This window comes from Rousettus aegyptiacus, unplaced genomic scaffold (genome assembly GCF_014176215.1).
Source record: "Rousettus aegyptiacus isolate mRouAeg1 unplaced genomic scaffold, mRouAeg1.p scaffold_m13_p_11, whole genome shotgun sequence".
Lineage (NCBI taxonomy): Eukaryota > Metazoa > Chordata > Mammalia > Chiroptera > Pteropodidae > Rousettus > Rousettus aegyptiacus.
In genome coordinates, this window is record NW_023416286.1 from 18453911 (window position 1) to 18473742 (window position 19832).

The 19832-nt window shown below is 43.2% G+C and overlaps 1 protein-coding gene and 1 pseudogene across 2 annotated transcripts in view; both read left to right on the plus strand.

The window, feature by feature from the left end:
• EBPL (EBP like) overlaps positions 1 to 3423 on the plus strand; it is a 31267-nt gene extending 27844 nt beyond the window's left edge. The window contains exons 3-4 of one of the 2 annotated variants that reach the window (XM_016143104.2): positions 1025 to 1163; positions 2880 to 3423. In XM_016143104.2, the coding sequence (XP_015998590.1) occupies positions 1025 to 1163; positions 2880 to 3120 (380 nt within the window). In that variant the 3' untranslated portion in view covers positions 3121 to 3423. The remainder of the gene's footprint in view (positions 1 to 1024; positions 1164 to 2879) is intronic. The other variant, XM_036228555.1, reaches the window with a different exon arrangement.
• Positions 3424 to 4897: 1474 nt separating this feature from the next.
• LOC118609298 lies at positions 4898 to 13712 on the plus strand (annotated as a pseudogene).
• The last annotated feature ends 6120 nt before the right edge of the window (positions 13713 to 19832 follow it).

Consider the following 19832-nt stretch of genomic DNA (forward strand, 5'->3'; position numbering starts at 1 on the left):
CATTATTCTTGTGTGTCAGTGCTATATTGTACTACTTTAATGAATTGTGTTGACAAACTGTAGTGTGGTACTCTGGATGAGATCTTGGAAAAAGGAAAAAAGATTAATGTTAAAACTAGTGAAATACAAATAAAGTCTACAATTTAATTCATAAATAAAAGAAGGATACTGACAGGGCGGGGGGTGGGAAGGAGAGAGTGCGGGAGAGGAAGGAAAGAAAGAAAAGGAAGGAAGGGAAAAAAACAGAATGAGGGAAGTGTGGAGGAGAGATGGGATTACGGCTTTGCCCAGTGCATGGCTCTTGGTCCAGCTCTAAAAAGACTTTCATACCTCGTGATTCTTTCTAGAAGAAACCATCGTAATAATGGGGTCTGGAAAGATTTCTTTGGGCATGCCTGCTTCCTAGTCAGCACAGCTGAGGTCTCTGTAGTGGCTTTTGTTCATGAGTTCTGCCCCTGTAGCAGACTCAAATGCCCCTTTGTCCATTTTGAATTCATTCTGAAGTCCAAGCTCTCATTCCCCTTCCCTACTCTGGCCCCTCAACACTCAATTTCTCTTCAATTATTAATAAACATGTGTTTTTTAATAAACATTTCCTTAATAATTTTACCACATCTGAGTTATACTATAGACTTCATACTGAAATTTTAAAGTAAGAAATTATATTACATTCACCAAGATAATTATTAAAAATCATCTTTGCAAAATCTGACTATGTCAAATTTATTTAGAATTCTGTTACTTAGAATGAAAAGGGAGGAGTGAAGAGGGCACATATGTGAAAGCACTTTGGAAACTATCAGTTATTTTACCAATGTAACATGACATTGTTATTATTACTTGTGTCAGGTGGCAAATGCATTTGTCTCAGGGCTTCTCTTGCCTTCTACTAAGGCATTGTGAAGAATGTAGAGAGAGTGGCAACTATTCTTTTTATCTCCTCCCTGAGGAAAAGAAAGGTCATTTCCATTGACTGCCATTAAAATGACTGCCAGATAAGTAACGAAATGTGTTTTGTTTTTAGGGAAAGAATATGGCAAAGCTGATGCAAGATGGCTGAATTTTGACCCAACCATTGTGTCTCTGGAAATTCTGACTGTGGTCCTGGATGGGTCCCTGGCTTTGATCCTCATTTATGCCATAGTCAAAGAGAAATATTATCGGTACGTGCCTGCTCCTGTCTTGCTGAAAAGGGAAGTATTAGCTGTCCCAATGTGTAAGTGACACTTAAAGTAGATTGTGACCACATTTCTTTGTTACATGAAAATTGTCTGATATTAGCTAAGGATCCTGGTGCCACCAGGATCATATCAGACCATTCAAAACAAAAAATAAGAGGAATGTGATTATAGTAACAACCTAGTCACACTATAGGCAAGCACATTGTTAACAGCACTGGATGATTCGCCACCAATATTTTGGAAAATAAAAGGGTAATATTTCCATCCTTTTATCCCTCAAATCACTCTAGAAAACTTCAGTTCCATTTGACACAAAGTAAATTCTCTTATGTAATTAGACATGCCAGATAAATAAGAAACCTTTTCCGAAGCAGGGTATAGGGGTATGAGGAAGGCAGAAAACATGGGGAGTGGAAGGAGAAAGGCGGAAGATGAACCATCCATCAGTCAGACTCTGAGACTTTGAACTCTCCTTTCTCCCTCCTGTACCTTCCTCTTCTTAGGGACAGAGTGACCTGGGGCAAACAGATGGCTAGCCTGGGGATGATTCCCTAAAACAATGTCAGGGAGGTACAATTGCATTCAGTTTTCTACCATCTTGCATCAAAGAAGTCTTATTTATTTAAAGCTGCATAATAATTTAAGATTCGAAAGAGAACTCGAGGGTCATTTAATCCACTTTTCCCCTACCCAATTTTACGTAGATAGTCAGCAGTAAGAAGTATTTCTCCTTGGTGCCTTGATATATCTTCGACCCCATGATCTTGGTTGTAAGCTTACTACATGCACCCATTTGTTTATTATTTAAAACATTTATAATATCTGCATTGTCAAGAACCTACTATGTGCCACCCAGTGCTCAGCGCTTTATCTACATAGTTCATTTAATCTCTGTAAGATTATTCGAGGAAGGGACTATTCTTTTTTTTTAAATTACAGTTGATATTCAATATTCTTTTATACTAGTTAAGGTATGCGTCATAGTGGTTAGACATGTATAGAATTTATGAAATGTTCTCCCCAATTAGTCTAGTACCCACCTGGCACCATGCATAGTTATTACAATATAATTGACTGTGTTCCCTATGCTGTACTCTACATTCCTGTTACTATGTCGTAACTACCAATTTGTACATCTTAATCTCTTCCCCTTTTTCACCCAGCCCCTCAAACCTTCCTTCCATCTGGTAACGATCAGATTGTTCTCTGTTTCTGCATCTGTTTCTGTTTTGTTTTTTGTTTATTTTGTTCTTTGGATTCCATGTATAAATGAGATCATATATGTCTCTGTCTGATTCATTTTACTTAACACTATACCTTCTAGGTCCATCCAGGGACTATTATTATTACTCCCTTTTATAGTGGGGAAAATTGCAGCTCAAGCGAGATTCACATCCAGGTCTCTTAGCTGGGTCAGGCGTGACCTCACTAAATCTTCATAAGAATAGGACAGGATACCTGAGAGACCTTTTTGAACTCTGAGAATAGTCTTTGAGAAAAGACAGTGTTGCTTCTTCAAGAAAAGCACGGGCCTTTATTGACTTGCCCCATCAAAGGAGCATCACCTGAAACCTGAGGTCCAACATCAGGGAGGTTTTCTGCTCTGGGAGACTGTGCTGACGCTGCCATTAAAGAAAAGGTGCGTGATTCAGGGTGCCGAGCTGGCAGCTTCATCCCTTGTTTCTTTCTCTCGCACAGGCATTTTGTGCAGATCGCCCTATGCGTGTGTGAATTGTATGGCGGCTGGATGACCTTCTTTCCAGACTGGCTTATGGGAAGCCCCAACCTCAACACCAGGAATTGGCTCTACTTTTGGGTCTATCTGGTATTTTTCAATAGTGTGTGGGTTCTGTTCCCAGGGCTGTTACTGTGGCAGTCGTGGGTAGAACTCAAGAAAATGTATCACAAAGGAACCAGTTTAGGGAAAAAGTTTCAGTGACTTTTCAAAATCATAAACATTATTATCTTGCTTTATGAGCCAGAATGGATCAAATCTTTTTGTTTGGCCAAATTTTTATACATTCCAACCTATACTTTCTTTTTATATTCCTGAACAACCTACTTCAAATTGATCGTAAGGTAACAAGATTTCATTATTGTTTCTCTAATTAAATGGCAATATAGGGAACAGAAATAAATTTTAATTTGTAATAATAATTTAACTTGTAATACTAACATTTAATTATAAATTTTACGGCTACTATTGTTCTACATTAATAAAGCCAATTATAAAATACTATAAGGCATGTTATGTCCATTTTTTTTATTACAAAGAACATGTTGTTTACTTGAACTTTTAATCTTTTCATTGGTCTTTTCATTACCAAAGTGAAACCAGAAATAAAATGAATGCTTCTATTTTACATTTGTACTTTATCAAATTGGTGACACCAGCAAAAATGATAGTCTGAATTTGGCAGTGGGCCAGCTCCTCATGGGTGACATTGAGGTTTTGTGCAGACAGATAAGTGATTGGTATCCGCCCTTTTACAAGGAGAAGATTGGAGTTAACTTACAAAAAGGCGTACATAGTACATTATGGTAAAAAGTAAATCAGGAAATAGGAACACAGGGAAAATAAGAGTGAGAATTAATAAGATGAAGGTAAAGTTAAAATGCCAAATGCATGCCATAACATCATATATAATTGATAGAAGTGAAGCACAAATTTGTCTTTTACCTTCAGTACTAAGAGGGAAACATGACCATATTGTGTTTCATGAAACACTGGTTTGGGGAGATGGTTGTAGCAATTCTGTTGGAGGTGGGGAGCAGGCACCCACATTAACCTGTTCCACACCTGCCTTTTTTTACTAGCCTCTAAGCTCGCAGATGTATTCTCTGCCTAGAAAACTGTCCGGCTCATACACCAGGCACCTGGTAAGTTGTGGTGGGTACTGTCATTCAGACAGCTCAGTCTATATCCCCCACCCCCTAGGTGTCTTTCTTATCCTGCGGAGAACTGAATGTTATGGTCCTGGGCGCAAAATTGATTTTGTCTTTCAGAGATACTTGTGAGACGTGGGTTTTAGTGGGTTTTTTTGTTGTTGTTGTTGTTCATTTTGTTTTGTTTTGCTTTTGCTGCTTTGTGGTAACAAGGTCATAGAAATGTGAGGGTTTTGACATGAACACAGTGTTTAACTTCCTGGGTATTGAGAGGCGGTTGTGATTGGGGCAGCAAGAGTAAAGGGTTTGTGGGCTGAGTGGCCCTAGTGGTGGCCTTGCTTGTAGTGCCTCCCTTGGGAGGGTCCATTCTGTGGTCATCTGGGAGTCAGTCCTAGAAGCGTAGCCCAGCACCTGCTCTTGCAGTGATTTTGTAGGCATCTATGTCCCTGTATTAATGTTCCTGCTTAAACACCTAGAGTAATTGCTGTTTTCTACACTTGAATCCTGAGTGATACCTGACAACAGTAGTTGAATATTGAATAAGCGTAGCGAAGTAAGTTTGAGGGATATTATATTAGCACATTAAAGGCTGTAGAAGTCCTGCAATAAAGAAACTAGATTAACTCAACGTTTCCCAACATATTTACCAGACCACTTGAACGAGCGAGGGTGTTTTGTGGAACACCAGAGAAGAAAGCACAATTCAGTCAGTATTCATAAGATTAAAATTAAACCTGCTACCAATTAAAATAGAAGTTTTAAAAAGTTTTAAATAAAGCTACAGTAATTAAGGCAATGTAGGATTGGCAGAGGAATAGTCAAATAGACCAATGGAACAGGCTAGAGAGTCCAAAAACAGGCCTTCTCATATGTGGACATTGAATTTATGGCAAAGGTACCATTGCAGAGCAATGAGGAAAGGGAAGAAAATGAATGTTGAACCTTACCTCACACCTTGCACAATAACAATTCCAGGTGAATTGTTCATTTTAACATGAAAGGCAAACTTTACGAAAAATATAGAAGAATATATTCTTAAAAGGGATACAAAAAGCTGCAGTAAGTTTGACTACATTAAAATTTAGTATTTCTGTTCATCAAAAGCCACCATTAAGAGAGTAAAAAAAGAAGCCACAAGGTAGAAGACATATGCAGTTCATGTAACTGACAAGAGATCCATCCCACATCGTTTAAGAATTAATGTAAATCGGTTAGAAAAACATATACTAATAGAAAAGTTGACAAAATATTTGAATAAATACTTCACAAAAGAGAATATTGAAATGGGAATTTGGGAAATGATAATTAAAGCCGCAATAATATGTTACTACGAAATGATAATTAAAGCCGCAATAATATGTTACTACGCACTCATCAAAATGACTACAAAGAAAGGGACTGACAGGATCTGTGTGTAGCAGGAGCAGAGCGCTGCCCCTGGAGAGCCCTGAGCAGCCCGGCGCGCAGTCACCTCACCGCAGCCAGGAGCTCTGGCCGGGACCGGCCGCCACCTCCGCCTCCGCCCCGCGCCCAGCGCCCAGCGCCCAGCGCGGCCAGACGCCAAGCCCGCCACCACCGGCAGCAGTTGTGGGAACAGTAAAACGGTTCAGTGTAAGAAAGGGATGTGGTTTCATCACCAGGAACGACACCAAGGCAGATACAGTTGTGCACCAAACTGTCTTGAAGGAGGATGACCCCAGGAAGTACCTTTAATTGTGGAGTTTGATGTTGGAGGAGAAAAGGGTGCAGAGGCGGCAAACGTCACTGGCCCCGGTGGCGTTCCAGCGCAGGCATCAATGTGCAGCAGACTGCAACCACGAGACACACTGCCCACTTGCGGGAGCCACGCAATCACCAGCAGAACTACCAGAGCGTGAGAATGGGGGAGATGATGAGGGATCCGAGAGCCCTCCGAAGGCCAGGCCCAACAGCGCCAGCCCTACCACAGGCGACAGTTCCTACCTCACTAATGGCGGAGACCCTATGGGTCTCGACTCTGCAGGGAGAAGCGATGCAGGGTGCTGGCGGCCGGGGTGCAGAGGTAGACCAGTGAGACAAAGTAAGCAACGCGGCTATAGACCTTGATTCTGTGGGGGCCTCCTCACCACAGACAGCCACGAAGAACACAAGGAAAATCAAGGAGATGAGACCCAAGGTCAGCAGCCACTTCAGCGTCGGTACCGCCATAACTTCAGTTACTGATGCAGATGTCCAGAAACTCCTAAACCACTGGATGGCAGAGACAAAAGCAGCCGACCACCACCAGCTGAGAATTCTGCTCAGAGGCTGAGCAGGGCGGAACTGAGTAAATGCCCGCTTACCAGTCTCTATCATCACCAGGTTTAGTCGTCCAACAAGAAGAAATAAATATGAAGGTCCAGCAATAAGAAATGAACAAAAGATTGGAGCTGAAGACCTTTACTGCTTGCACTTTGTCTGTTGACCAGATAACGAGAACTATTTGCATTATCAGTGCAGCACGGTAATGACAAATGTGTATTTTAAAAAAGCCTGGTTTTTCTCAATACACCTTTAAAGGTTTTTTAAATTGTTGCATATCTGGTCAAGTTGAGGTTTTTGAACACTTCATTTTTAATTTGTTATAAAAGTTTACAACTTGATTTTTTTTCAAAAAAAAAAAGTCAACAAACTATAAGCACCTGTTAGCAAAGGTCTTAAATAAGTTTTTAAAAATAGACTAACAGCAATGAGTGTTGGTGAAGGTGTGAGACAACTGGAATTCTCATACACTGCTGGTGGGCACACAAAGTGGAAAACTGTTTTTGAAAAAACTATTAAAACTGAACATGCATCGCCCTATAACCCAGCGATTTCACTCTTGGATACATACTTCACATAACAGCTTACTATGTGCACCAGAATGGCCACGTTATTCATTCATAACCCCGAACCGGAAACAACTTACATGAATACATTGTGGTATACACATGAGGGACCATACCAACATGGATGAATTTCATAGACATAATGATAAGTGAAAGAAGACAGACTAAAAGAATAAATATTGTATGACTCCATTTGTGGAAGGATCAAAAACAGATGAAACTATGGTGTTAGAAATCAGGACAGAGGCTGCCATTGAGGAAGAGGGTGAGTGTAGCAATGGGGAGAAGACATGATGGGGCTTCTGTAATCCTGGTAATGTTTTTTTTTTTTTTTTCAGTGGTAGCTATAATATGTGATCCAGTTGTACGCTTACGAATGGTGTGCTTTTCTGTAAAGCTTTTATTATTATTATTATTTATGACATAAAGACCTGAAAAGTATCATCTGTGGGCCCTCACAAAGAGGACACTGTGTCCTTGATGACAGATTCAGTACAATTCAGGCTGTTTCTAACAGTGTCCTTGGTGCATGGGCTGCGGGATGCCAGAGAGAGTCTGTAAAAGCCTCTCCATGAGGGATTACCTAGTTGTTTCCAGTACTTTGCTCTCTGCTGAGCTGGCTCATTCCAAGGGTAAACAGTAGAGAAAAATGGGTGGGCTGCGTATCCTGCTGGTAGTCCTGAAAACATGGTGTCTCTCAACTAAGCTCTTGCTGAGTGTCGATTGAGAGAGAAATGGGGACTGTAGACTCAAACAGAAACTTGGAGTACAGATGCTCTGCCAAGTAAGGACAGACCTAAAGGTTTTCACTATTGAGAGAGTTGGGAGAAGGCTAGATTTCCCCATATGAAAGTCTAACAGGTCACTGAATAGAAGCTGTCTGGGAGGCGGGGGTGATGTGAGATAGATAATACTAGATTTCCTTAATTCTAAGATAGCTATTCCCCCCACATTTTAACATTTTAAAAATGAGAATGCATCTTACAGTTGATGTGTCATAGTTTAGTTAGCAATGTTTTTTTTCTTTCAAAAATATGATACATCTTATAATTGATGGCATCTTCAACACAGTAAGTCACTGTCTTCAATGTTGCTCTCTTCAAGCTTCAATATCTCCAACTACTTGGAGGAGATAGTTCAATTTATTATAAAAGTCTAAATTTTGCCTGGGACCGTAGGGATCATTTGCGTTAGTATTTTTCATCTTTCCCTCCCCACATTCTATCCCATTTGCTGCCTAGGAGCTGGCAGGAGAGGCATATTTTGGTGACTACACAAATGATTTGCAATAGGTTATGAACTGCTTATACTGAAGGTAACTAGGTTCCCGTAAACAGTCTTCCCCTTCCCAGTATTGTTTACACTGTAAATTTTCTTTATAAATTCTTCCCAGATAATATTGAGGCAAATATCAGCATAACCTATCTAAAATCAGAGTCTAAACAATAAAGTGTTTTTGTGTTTAAATATGTCAGATCTACAACTCCTGAAGGCTAGACTAGAACCAGGGGTCCAGGAAAAGTCCACAGATTGCAATATGAAATTGTAAAATAAAACTCTGTCAATGAAAGGCTTGATGGAAACCAAATTGCAAATCTTTGGAGGAAAATTATTTGTCTTTCTTTTAAAATTATTAGTAAAATCACGAGCCCTTTTTTGCTTGTTTGTTATAAAAGCTGGAGTTTGGATCTAAAGATAAATAATTGATAAGGAGAATAATTGGGCAAAGCCTTGAATAAGAAAGATTAACCTTCACTGTCCTTCATTTTAATTCAGTGCCCGCAAGGTAATAGTAGGGCCTGGCAGGCCTACCTGTAAGTGGACAATAGCTGCGCGGGAGGCAGGCTTCCTTTACCCGTTGTCTTTGGAGAATCTCTACACCTTTTCTCCCCCATTTCCACTGCCTTGACACCTAAGCAGAACCCAGAGCTAACAGAATCCATTTCCCACCACTTTACTGTGGGAAACAAATCGCATCCATTAATTAACATTAAGATGTTGATAACTGATAATGGTTGATGTGTTACCCTTCCTTTAATGTATATGCATTTAAAAATGTATTATACAATGGACATGTGTTCATTGTGTTATACATTGATACATGGCAAGTGCTGAAAAATGGAAAATCCAGATAATAAAAAAAAAAACATAACAATAATTACCCCAGTATTGTCAGAGGGAACCACTATACAGTTTCTATTCTTCACACTCTGTCTGTGCATATATTAACAGGTGGAGAGACTTTAACACTTGAAGAAGGACTTTAACTCCCCTTCCTTTTTCTCTCTCTCCCTCGCCCTAAACTAACCATCCATGAAGTAGCAGTTCTGCATGTACTCACGAACCGGCTGCAGATCGCATTATGGAACACGCCACCATTCCTGAGACATTCACGCGCTTATAGTGGGTGATGGGTAGCAGTTATTTATTTTTGGAAACCAGTTTTCTTAGATGCTTGTGTTGACACAAACCAAGTTGGCATCTTAAAATATTTGATTAGTTACTTCCCAACTCTTCAAGAGCGATCAGCTGTGCTCAGAGTTCTACAGTGTTATGTTCTAGGTGTCCAATCCCTTCCCTTCCTGGAGACGTCCCTCAGTCTCCTGGGAGTCAGAAGAGAAGGACTTCGAATTCTTCCAGCCCTGTCCTGTCACTTAAGTGACTTTATGTGGCTTTGTATTGTCATTTTTAACATCTACCTTCCCTACTTACAGGAGTCTCTCAGGGCCACTTTAGAACCCTAGCATCTTATATTACTCAAAGGGGCCTTGGAGAGGTCCGGTTTATACACAAGGAGCCTAAAGCTCAGAGGGGTTTAATCACCTGCCCAAGGCCACACAGCTCTTCGGTGACCAAAAAATGTGCTCTATCTATTCCAACAGTGTTAGACATATTCCCAGGAGCCTACGAATTGTGAAAATTATTCAGTTTTGTGGATTTTTTTAATGACCAAAAGAATTTAACCTAAGCACTTTTCTGGTCATCTGGGCCTATTTATTATGCTCGAGTAGCCTCTCAAATTCATTGCTTGACTTTGTGCTTTGTATTGTCCTGTTAGTATTTTTGCTGGTTGGACCCAGTGGTCAGGTGACAATAGTTCACTTATAATACAGTGATATTTCCAGGGGGCGGAGTGACAAAGTGGAGAACATGCTCTCAGGGGTCCCCACTTTTTCAAATTTGAGCAACACTACAACACAACACACTACTTCTTGTCCCCAACAAATGGGTTCGTTGATGCATTTAGTGAAAAAGAAATGACGCTTTCTGCTTCAACCCCTCATTTCTGATCCACAGCATTGCGTTGAAAGTAAAGGGAACAGATTTGGGGCATTTCTTGGTTCCATTTTGTGAATCGGACTGATTTCAGTACCTGGGGCTGATCGATCTAATTAGTAAGAACTGGAAACAGGAAACATCCTCCGGGTGCCCTGAGCCCGCACGGGTTGAACTGTGTCCATGCCCGTCCCAGGATCTGATCACAAATATTCGTGCTCTCTGTAACAGTGACATCTGGTGGCCCTGGGGTAATAGGACAGCAGTTGAGTGGCCGTCCTTGGATTCTGATGAGATGATCTTACTCTAGATAATAAAGCGGTGGCCTGTCACCACAGGAGGCACTGCCCTTCCCCAGGAAGCCTCCTTCCCTCCTGTGACACCTTCCGCTCCAAACACCCCACACCCTGTTAGCACCTTCAGTGCTGCCCCTGCTTCCTGGGTGGAAGGAAATGAACTTACCCTGTTAGACCCTTGTCAGCTGCGATCGGCCGTGTTAGGTCAGACCTGGCCTGGATTCTGGTGCTCAATGGCTAGTGATTTACTGCCTCTCTGGGCAGCAGGTGGCTAGGGTATTTTTAGTGTCTGGAGCCTTTAGGAGAAGGGTTGGGTGGAGGTGGGGGCTGTAAGGTCTGTGGGAGTCAGCTTTCCCGAGGTTCAAGTTCAAAGTCTCTTAATTGTGAAATCTCTTTCCTAACGTCCCATGGGCTTTCTGGCTCTTGGTACAGGGATCCCCACCTTAAACACCATGTACATCTTCTCGTGTCTGTCTGCCTTCTTCTTTTTCCCTAGTCAGGTTGTACCAGCGAGAGAAAGTGGGACCTTTGGAATGCCAAGTTGTTTGATAACCAAGGAAAGGACTGGATGGTATCAACGCCCTGCATTTAGTCATTCCACTTCAAAGCACTTTTCAGTTTGTCGTGTTTTCTGGCCCTCACAATGACCCCATGTGCTCTGTGGACAGTGGTTATCATCTTCCTGCCACAAAGAATGTGGCAAAGAAAGGCGAGGGACTGCCTGATGCCACAGGGGACGCACGTGGCAGAACCTGAAGCTGGGCTGTCTCCACTTTGCCACCAAACAGGGCTGACCACGAACGCACTTCTGCCACTCCTGAGTGGTGGCATTCGGGGCAAGACCTCTAAGTCCTCAGGCTCCTTGCACAGAGGTGGAATCGTGGTCCTCGGCACATCTGTGTGTGAGGATGAGCACACGTTCAACACACAAGCTGTTCTTACCTGGTCCGGATAAAAGCTCACACATTTATTTAGCTTTGGGCGGGTCCTGAATGTACAACATGCTACTGCCTCTTGATGAGAGACGATCACAGGACCAGCTATTAAACATGCCAGGTGCTCGGGCCCAGAGCACAACTGGCTGAAACCCGGGCCTTCTGGGCAGGCACATCAGAGAGAGAGAAAAAAAGGTAAGAATTAAAAAGCCTGTGCACCCAGAAGCTTTGTCAGGCAGCTGTCTGACACCAGATTTGAGTTACTTTCACACTGCAGGTATTTGGCGTCATCAGTGTTTTGAGAGTCCTTGTCCTTGGCATCCTTCATTCCTTTGTTTCCTTTCTAAGGAAACGTTCCTCTTGTGCTTCAGGAAAGAAGAGTTGTTGTTAGCAGCTGGATGGAACAGCGTCAGCACCACTAGCGACCTGGAGAAATTGGGAAAGTGAAGCGACTGATCTTCCCGCAGTGAGGGAGTTGGAGGTGGCTGTGGTTTTAAATTGTCGGCTCTTGCATTTCACCCAGCCGACTGGGCCGAACTCCCTGGGCTTGTCCTCGGCTGCCCCTCTTCTCTCCGGAGCCAACCCTGGTAAGGCACGCCACTATGCACCTCGAGTTCTCCAGCTAGTGGACAGGTTTGATCTCGGTTTCGCGTTGGCCGTGAACACACCATGGATCTGTGGGGCCGCTCGGCCCCAGCCTCTTCGATGGGTGCTAGGTAGCTTATAATCGGACCTCTGCATATACTTCTTTGTTTAGGTAGCACTTCAGTTTCCCACAGGGGCAGAGTCTGTCTCAACCCTCAGTTCATTTTCCTCTTGGCTCTGAAAGCCTAAATAGACCCAGCCAGTGAAGAAGGGCTTGGCAGTGGTGGTGATGTGTCTACACAAAAGGAACCAGATCCTTTTCCTGTTTATCCCCCAACTGACTCCCACCTCCTACGCTGGAAAGCGTTGTCAGCAGTTCACTAGTTTGATGTTATGTTCTGGGTAGAAAAGGTTCCATGGTCATGATCAAAAACTATACCATGTCCCCGCCTGCCATGCCTTAGAGATTGGCTGTTTCCATCATCATGTTAAGGGCTCTGAGATGTCCGGAAGTGGAGAAACCTGTTTAATTTTATTAAACCCAGCATTTCCCAAGCTTGTTGGTCTTAGAACCCTCATTTCAGGTCAACAGCTCTTTGCATTCTTCAGAACCAGTGTTTCACAGATCCCACTTTAGGAAGCACTGGCCCAAACCAGGCCACAGCCGCCCTGCGATAGCCGTCAGCTGCCTCGGCTCGTGGCTGCATTCCACCCCAGATGGCATCTTCTTGGACGCTGACCCCTCCTGAAAGTGAACCTGAACTCATCTCGTCATGAGCCAGCCCTGCCTGGCCCATCTCCCCAGTCCTAATCCCACTCAGCCCCGGCTTCTGCCATGTTCCAGTTTGCCTGGTTCCTGAGCCATTTTCGGAGCAGCAGGGGAGAGCGGATTCCTCTGTGACTTCATATCCACCTTCCATGTCCCTACCCAGATCAACACCCTGAGGGTGCAGCCCACCCGGAGGCTGGGAGCCCACTGGACCGCGAGACAGCCATCTCTTTGTTTCTCCCTGCTTCTGTCCCGTCCAGTTCCTCATCCCATGCCCCCGGATGTCTGCTTGGGGTGCCCTGGCCTGGGAGGAGCCTTATATTCAGTCCACCACAGCCTTATTCCCGATTTAGAAGACTTCAGTCCCTGGCCGTTCTGGCTGGCATTCTGAGAATATATTATTCCACTTATTTCTTAAATCCAAACAAGTTTGCGAACCATAGCACTTGAATCTATCTGTCCTTCCAGATTTCCCTTCTGTCCACACCATCAGGCACTCAAGCTTTGGGGAGTCTCTCCCACCGGGCAGCCCTGTTCGAAGCAGAGCCAACACCGCAGGCATGAAGGGGGTGCTTTCTTACAGGGCCGGGGTGATGAAGTTCCAGTGGGTCCTGCCCAGGTCAGCCGAATTTTCCCCTCTGTTTCGTGACGCTTTCCCCTTTGATCACCACCACACAGGAGTCTGCACTGAATCCATTCCGGGATCTCTGGCTTCTAGAACCCACTGCCTGCTCCTCACCCTTCACTAAAACCTGCACTCAGCACAGCATCTGATCGGTGCATTCATGTTAAGTTAGGATCAATCAAACACCCGCAAGAGGGGAAAGAGTCTTATGGCCAGGGACACCTCTTAGGAACTTGCGAAACTGGGAGGTCAGGGAGTCTAGGGGGTCTAATATGCAGTCTCGCACAGCTGAGAGCTGGGAAGTAGCCATTGTCACCACACTCTCTCCCTCGGCACCCAGGGGTGCGTATGCCCTTGATGTGCCCCTGTCGGTGTCGGACTCTCTTCAATATAAAGTTCAAAGCATACGCTAAGTAAAGCAGGACATTTTTTGCCACCTACTACCCCCTTCTGAGGTAAAATCTCTTCTCCTTAGCTCATAAATTATTAGAGATTCAAACTATTTTCCTCATTTGTACTTGGGATGCCATCCCTGAGCACCTTTTTATAAACCTGTGAAATCTTCATATAAAACAGTAGATCCACAGTTTCCAGTGTTTAGTGCCTGTATGAGTCAGCTAGTGCTGAGAGGATAAAAAACCCCACAGAAATCTTCTCAGTGACATGCAGCAACAAGCATTTGTCTTCAGAGCTCTGTGTGTCACGTGGGGTTTGGCTGATCAGGGCTGGGCTCATCTGGTACCTCTGCTCAGGCCGCCATGGCTGGGAGCTCTGGACCGCCTTGGTAGCTGTGTTCTACATGTGTCTCATCCAATCCTCAGACAGCAGGCCACCCAAAGTTTGTTTTCTAATGGCGACGGCAGAGATAGACCAGAGTGAGCCCCAGTGTATAGGCACATTTCAAACCCCGGCTGCGCCTCATCTGCTAGCAACCCATGGGCCAAAGAAAATCATGTGGCCACTCCCAAAATCTATCAGGAAGGACAATCCATTCGTGATGAGGCCATGGCAGGGGTGTGGATGGAGGAAGGAGTGAAGAATTAGGGCCAATAACACCTCCATGCTCACCTGTGGTACACAGGAAAGAGCTAAAGGGTTTTTCTGCCAATTGCTGACAGCAGCATTTTGTTAAAAAGATGCTACAGGGAACCTAGCAGTCCAGAGAAACTTCTGAAAGTAAAACAGAAAGAAAAAAAAAATGAAAGGAAAAAATGTTTGTTTCTTGCTCCCATCTGTTGTGGTTGCTCTGGAGGTCTCTACATAGAGGTTGTTCTGAAAATTCCTTTGCTTCCCTCTGATGTTGAATTCTGCGTTGCCAGGATCTCGTGCCTCCATCTTGGTTTATTCTTTCGAGGGAGCATGAAGGCCAGTAGCTCCCTCGTAAAGAGTGTGTGAGTCCTCATATTTCTGAAAATGTCATTATTCTATCCTCATGATTGAGTGTTTCATTGAACATAAAATTCTATGTTGGAAATAATTGTCCCTCGAAATTTTTTCTTTTTACTTTTTATGTTGAAACAATATTAGACTTACAGAAAAGTTGCAAAAACATAACCGAGCTCCATCTAATGCCTTTACCTGGCCTTCCCTAATGCTAGCACCTTACATGGCCATAGGACAATGATCAAAACTAAGAAACTGGCTTTGGGGCACTGCTATTAACCAAATTACAGACTTCAGATGTCGCCTGTTTTTCCAGGAATGTCATTTTATTTTTCCAGGATCCAGTCTAGGATCAACGTTATATTTAGTTGTTGAGTCTTCTTAGTCTCCTCGAATCTGGAGCAGCTCCTCAGTCTTCCTTTGTCTTTCATGATCCTGGCAGTTTTGAATAATTTATTATTTTGAATATCCCTCATTTTGGATTTGTCTGATGTTTTCTCATGATGACACTGAGTGAGGTTCTAGAATTTTGGCAAGAATACCACAGAGGAGATGTGCCCTTCTTAGCACATCTTCTCAGGGCACATGGAGGTGGTACGACTTATTACTGGCAGTTTTCGTTCTGATCACCTGGCTAAGCACTTTATGCCAGGTTTCTCTGCTGTGAGGTTGTAATTTTTCCTTTTATTATTAATAAAAATGTTGGCGGACATAGTTTAAGACTATTCATTCTCAAACACTATTTATTCTCAAACACTCATCCACTAACTTTAGCATCCATTGGCAAATACTGCCTACAATTATTACTATAATTTTCTTAATGATGATTTTTCCATTTCCCTCATTTCTTTGACACTTATTAATGGAATTCTTTTGTAAGAGAGAGCTGTCCCTTCTCCATTTATTTAGTCATTCATTTATTTATATCAGCATGGACTCATAGATAGTCATTTTATTCTAGGTATTATAGTACAATTTTGTTGTTCAAAATTGTACTATAATACCCTCAAAATTTCAAAGGCTTTGCTCTATTATTTTAGATTTCAGTATTGCTAATAAGAAGTTTAATGCTGTTCGGACTCTTGATCCTTTGTATGTGACCTATTTTTCTCTTTTAGGATGTTCTGAAATTTCACAATGTAGTGTTTTTGTATTTATCTTTATAATATGCATTTGTATTGGGCACTCCATAGACCCCTTCAAGCTGGACAGTCATATGTTCTTGGAAATGTTCGTGTTGTATTAGTCTGGTAATTCACCTTCCTCTATCCTTCCTTCCTTCCTTCCTTCCTTCCTTCCTTCCTTCCTTCCTTCCTTCCTTCCTTCCTTCCTTCTTTCTCTCTCTTTCTTTCTTTCCTTCTTTCTCTCTTCTCCTCCTCCCTGTCCTCTCCTCCCCTTCTTCTTCTCTTTCTCCTCCTCCTCCTCCTCCTTCTCCTCATCCTTCTCCTCATCCTTCTCCTCATCCTTCTCCTCATCCTTCTTCTTACTTCTGATTTTTATTTTTTTTCATCTTTTATCTTTTTGTTCTACTTTTCCAGAGATTTTATTTCTACTTTATCTTTCAACTTTGCATCAGATTTTTCAGTGTAGGTTTCCAAGAGCTCTTTCCTGTTTTCTAAAAATAACAGTCTTGCCTTATGATTGTGATATCTTCTCTGATTTCTAAGAATATTTAGAAATCTTTGGTTCCTGCAATGATCTTTCTTTCTTCTGAGTGCTTTTTTTCCCATTTGTTTTCTTCTCTCTTTCATGTTGGAGGCTTTTTCTCAGAGGTCCTGTCATCCTTTATTTTCTGTTCATATTTGAGTGAAGCATCACATAAGATATTCACACTGTGCCAGGTATGATCCATAGTCGCCTGTGAAGGGAAGAGTGTACCTTTACAGGGGAGAGATCCAGCAGTCATTGCCTTTACCAAGGCATCAAACTTTACTTCACTACTAGTAAATTATGCAGATGTTGTCTCCTGATATGATGTAGTATGATGTAGAAAACCTCACCCGCGTGTCTTGCCAAAAACGTCTGATCTGAATCTAGTTGTGCCTTTAGATCTAACTTCCAGTGTACAGGATTCACAAGAGACACAGGGACAAGTTAAACGACACCACAGGGAAACAATCAGACAAATCCTATGTGAAATCCTCTTTCGGTTAAATGGCCTGATCCCTTCAAAAAGTCAGCTTCGCAGGAAAACAAAAGGAGGATTATTCTAGGAAGGAAAATAGACATAATGACCAAATGCAATATCATTCAATACAGTGGGAAAAATTGAATATACATTGAATATTAGACTATATTAGGTAATTATTTTAAATCTTCTTAGGTGGGATAATGGATTTGCATTATGTAGGACAAGTTTCCTTATTCTTAGGCTCAAGATACTGAAATGTGTATGACCGAAATATCAATCTCTGTAACTCATTTTCAAATGATTCAAGAAAATAATATATGTGCACATATATATAAAGATAAAACAAATATTGTAAGATATTAACAATTGTAGAACTTAAGAATTTTTTTTTTCATCTCCCCTAATAATAAATCGAAAAGAAGAAGATACCAAAAATCTGTTAGAGTGAGTATGTAGGCAGGGCTCATCAATGGGGAGCCAACTGTTTCATCGGCGGACATCTTCAAATGTCAATGTCCTACGTCTTCTCTCCAGCTGGTCAGAATCCCTAGAGAGGTACTCCCAGTCTCTGCCTGAGGTATTGTGCCTCACTGCCAGTGCACGGGAGCTGAGTGGGGAGGGGTCTGAGCAGCCTCGCCAGTCAGTTCACAGACTTTCACTGAATTCTCCTGTTTTCACAGAGGCCTCACCCCATCCTCAACTGAGTAATTCCTCCAGAGAGTAAACTGACAGTCTTCTGCCAGGATGCAGAAAGGCAGTTGCTTGGCCTGAGTGAAACAGCAAAGGCATCTAAAGGATTATATCTCCATACAGACTTTTTACCAATTCTGTTTTCAGTCCCACTTTGGAGCTCCTTGATATTCCAAGTCCTTCAATCTCATGGGATTGGGGGAGGGCTTGCTTATCACTGTGGGGCTGTACAGTGCATGGTCTCTCTGCCATACTTCTGCAGACATTCAAGCTTGGCCGTGTGACCTGGGACAAGTTTATTTAACTTCTCTGTGCTTCATCTCCAAAATCAGGGTGCAAACGCTAGCATTGTTAGGGACTCTGTGAGTTAATACACTCAGGCCTTCTGCTTTCTTTGTCCTTGTGGTGTTTGGCCATTTTTTTTTTTTTTTTTTTTAATCCTTTGCTATCTCTCTAGTGAGGTTTTGGGAGATTGTAGAGTTACATGTATGTGCGCATTTCGCAACATGAAGCCACAAGACTCAGTGACGTTCTTTCCTTGTTCCTCCCGACAGCTCCCTTCAGGTACTCATACTCCGGCCTGAACTCACGGCGACACCTCGGGGCAGAGCCTGGCAGTGGTGTCCAGTGTCTTAGACAGGTCTGGAATCAGCTGCTGATGTGATATCTAGAAAATGCCTGAAAATTATTTCAGGATAAACCTGCTAGTCCAGTGTTTCTTGAGCTCCATTCCGAAATCTCCTGAGTCATCATCACTGGCTGAGGGGCAGAAAGGGCTGAAGGCAGGGCCATCCAGAAGCTTGTGTAAGAACCTCGTGACCCATGGCTATGTCAGACCAAAACAACCGGCAGTCTTCTGGCGTGCCGCCCAGACCTCTTGATTCAGGGGGATCATCTGATCATCCCGGAGAACTTGATCTTCTCTTCACAGTGGTCGAAGGGGGGCCTTTGTCAGCGACTTGCTTGAAGAGTTTGGAATGCTGTTTTAACAGAACGAATTCCCCCCACCCCAGGTAAGACCAGGCTGATGGAAGTTTGCGATCCTCGGTTCTGCCTGGGTCATAATGTTGTCACTCCACACTAGGGCAAGCCTCACTTGAAGAAAAAGATGCAACTGAGGAAAAGGTGGCTTTTCCAGTAAAAGGCTGAAGCTACCTTCCGGCTGGTTATCCCTTGGACATCAGCAAGCGCTCTCTACTGAAGAGCAGTAATAAAGACCTCTGGATGCTCATTTTCCATCTGCCGTTCCCCACCTGGCCCTGGATCCATTCTCCCAACTTGTCTACCTGCTCTGCGCCCTGGGGGGCCGACCTCTAATGAAGACACTGGGCTGACATGGGAGGGTGAGAGGAAGGAGAGGCCAGATTGTTAAAATTCCCTGCTCAAGTGCCTAGAGAAGGTGGCAGTCCCACACACCTGATCTTCCCTCCCGGGCCTCCTTTCTGCAGACAGCGGGTCCTTGCTGTGCGGGCAATGAGAGAGATGTGGCCCACATTCGTTGTCGCCTCGGGCAAAGTTGCGAAGTTCCAACCCTTTCCCTCTTCGCGGCACCCCCATTTTCTTTTAGTTGTTCTCAACTTTCAGCGTTGCCTCCTTAACAAAAACCATCCTGAAAATTCATTCACTTTAAATTTAGTGCAAATAACTCTCCCTGCTGCCCTTCCTCTTGGGGCATTTTATTTTAAAAATTAAGGTCCAAGGGATGCACCTAGAATTGCAGAATTTTGGAGAGGAGTAGATTTGAGTGTGGGATTCCATTTTCAGTCTTTTGAAATCAGTTCTCTTTATTCAGCCTGCTGGCCTTTGCAAGGGGAGGGTGCATTTAAAGTGCTTAAAGAAGATACTGAGTCTGGGCTTTGAGTACTCACATTGAAAGTGCTTTGGGCTGGGAAACGAGAGGAGAAAACTGGAATAGAGATAATAATTGTAACAGGGAGGAGGCTAGAGGGTAAATGTCCAGACTTTAAGAATTCATAAGAGCCGTCTTGAGCCCTGGACTCCCGCCCTCTCCGCCCTCTCACCGGTCATGCCGCCCAAACAGATCTGGGTCTGGAGAGTTCAGATGGTGGGAAAGGGATCTGCAAGAAAAGCACGGGCCCCCAGAACTCTATGCTTCGTTTGCATTTCTAACATGCTTTAGCATAACTTAATATTGATAGCTGTCCCTTCTTAAAACTAAACCGTAAGTTCCAGGGCAGGGACTGTGTTTGCATCTCCTTCATTTTTGCA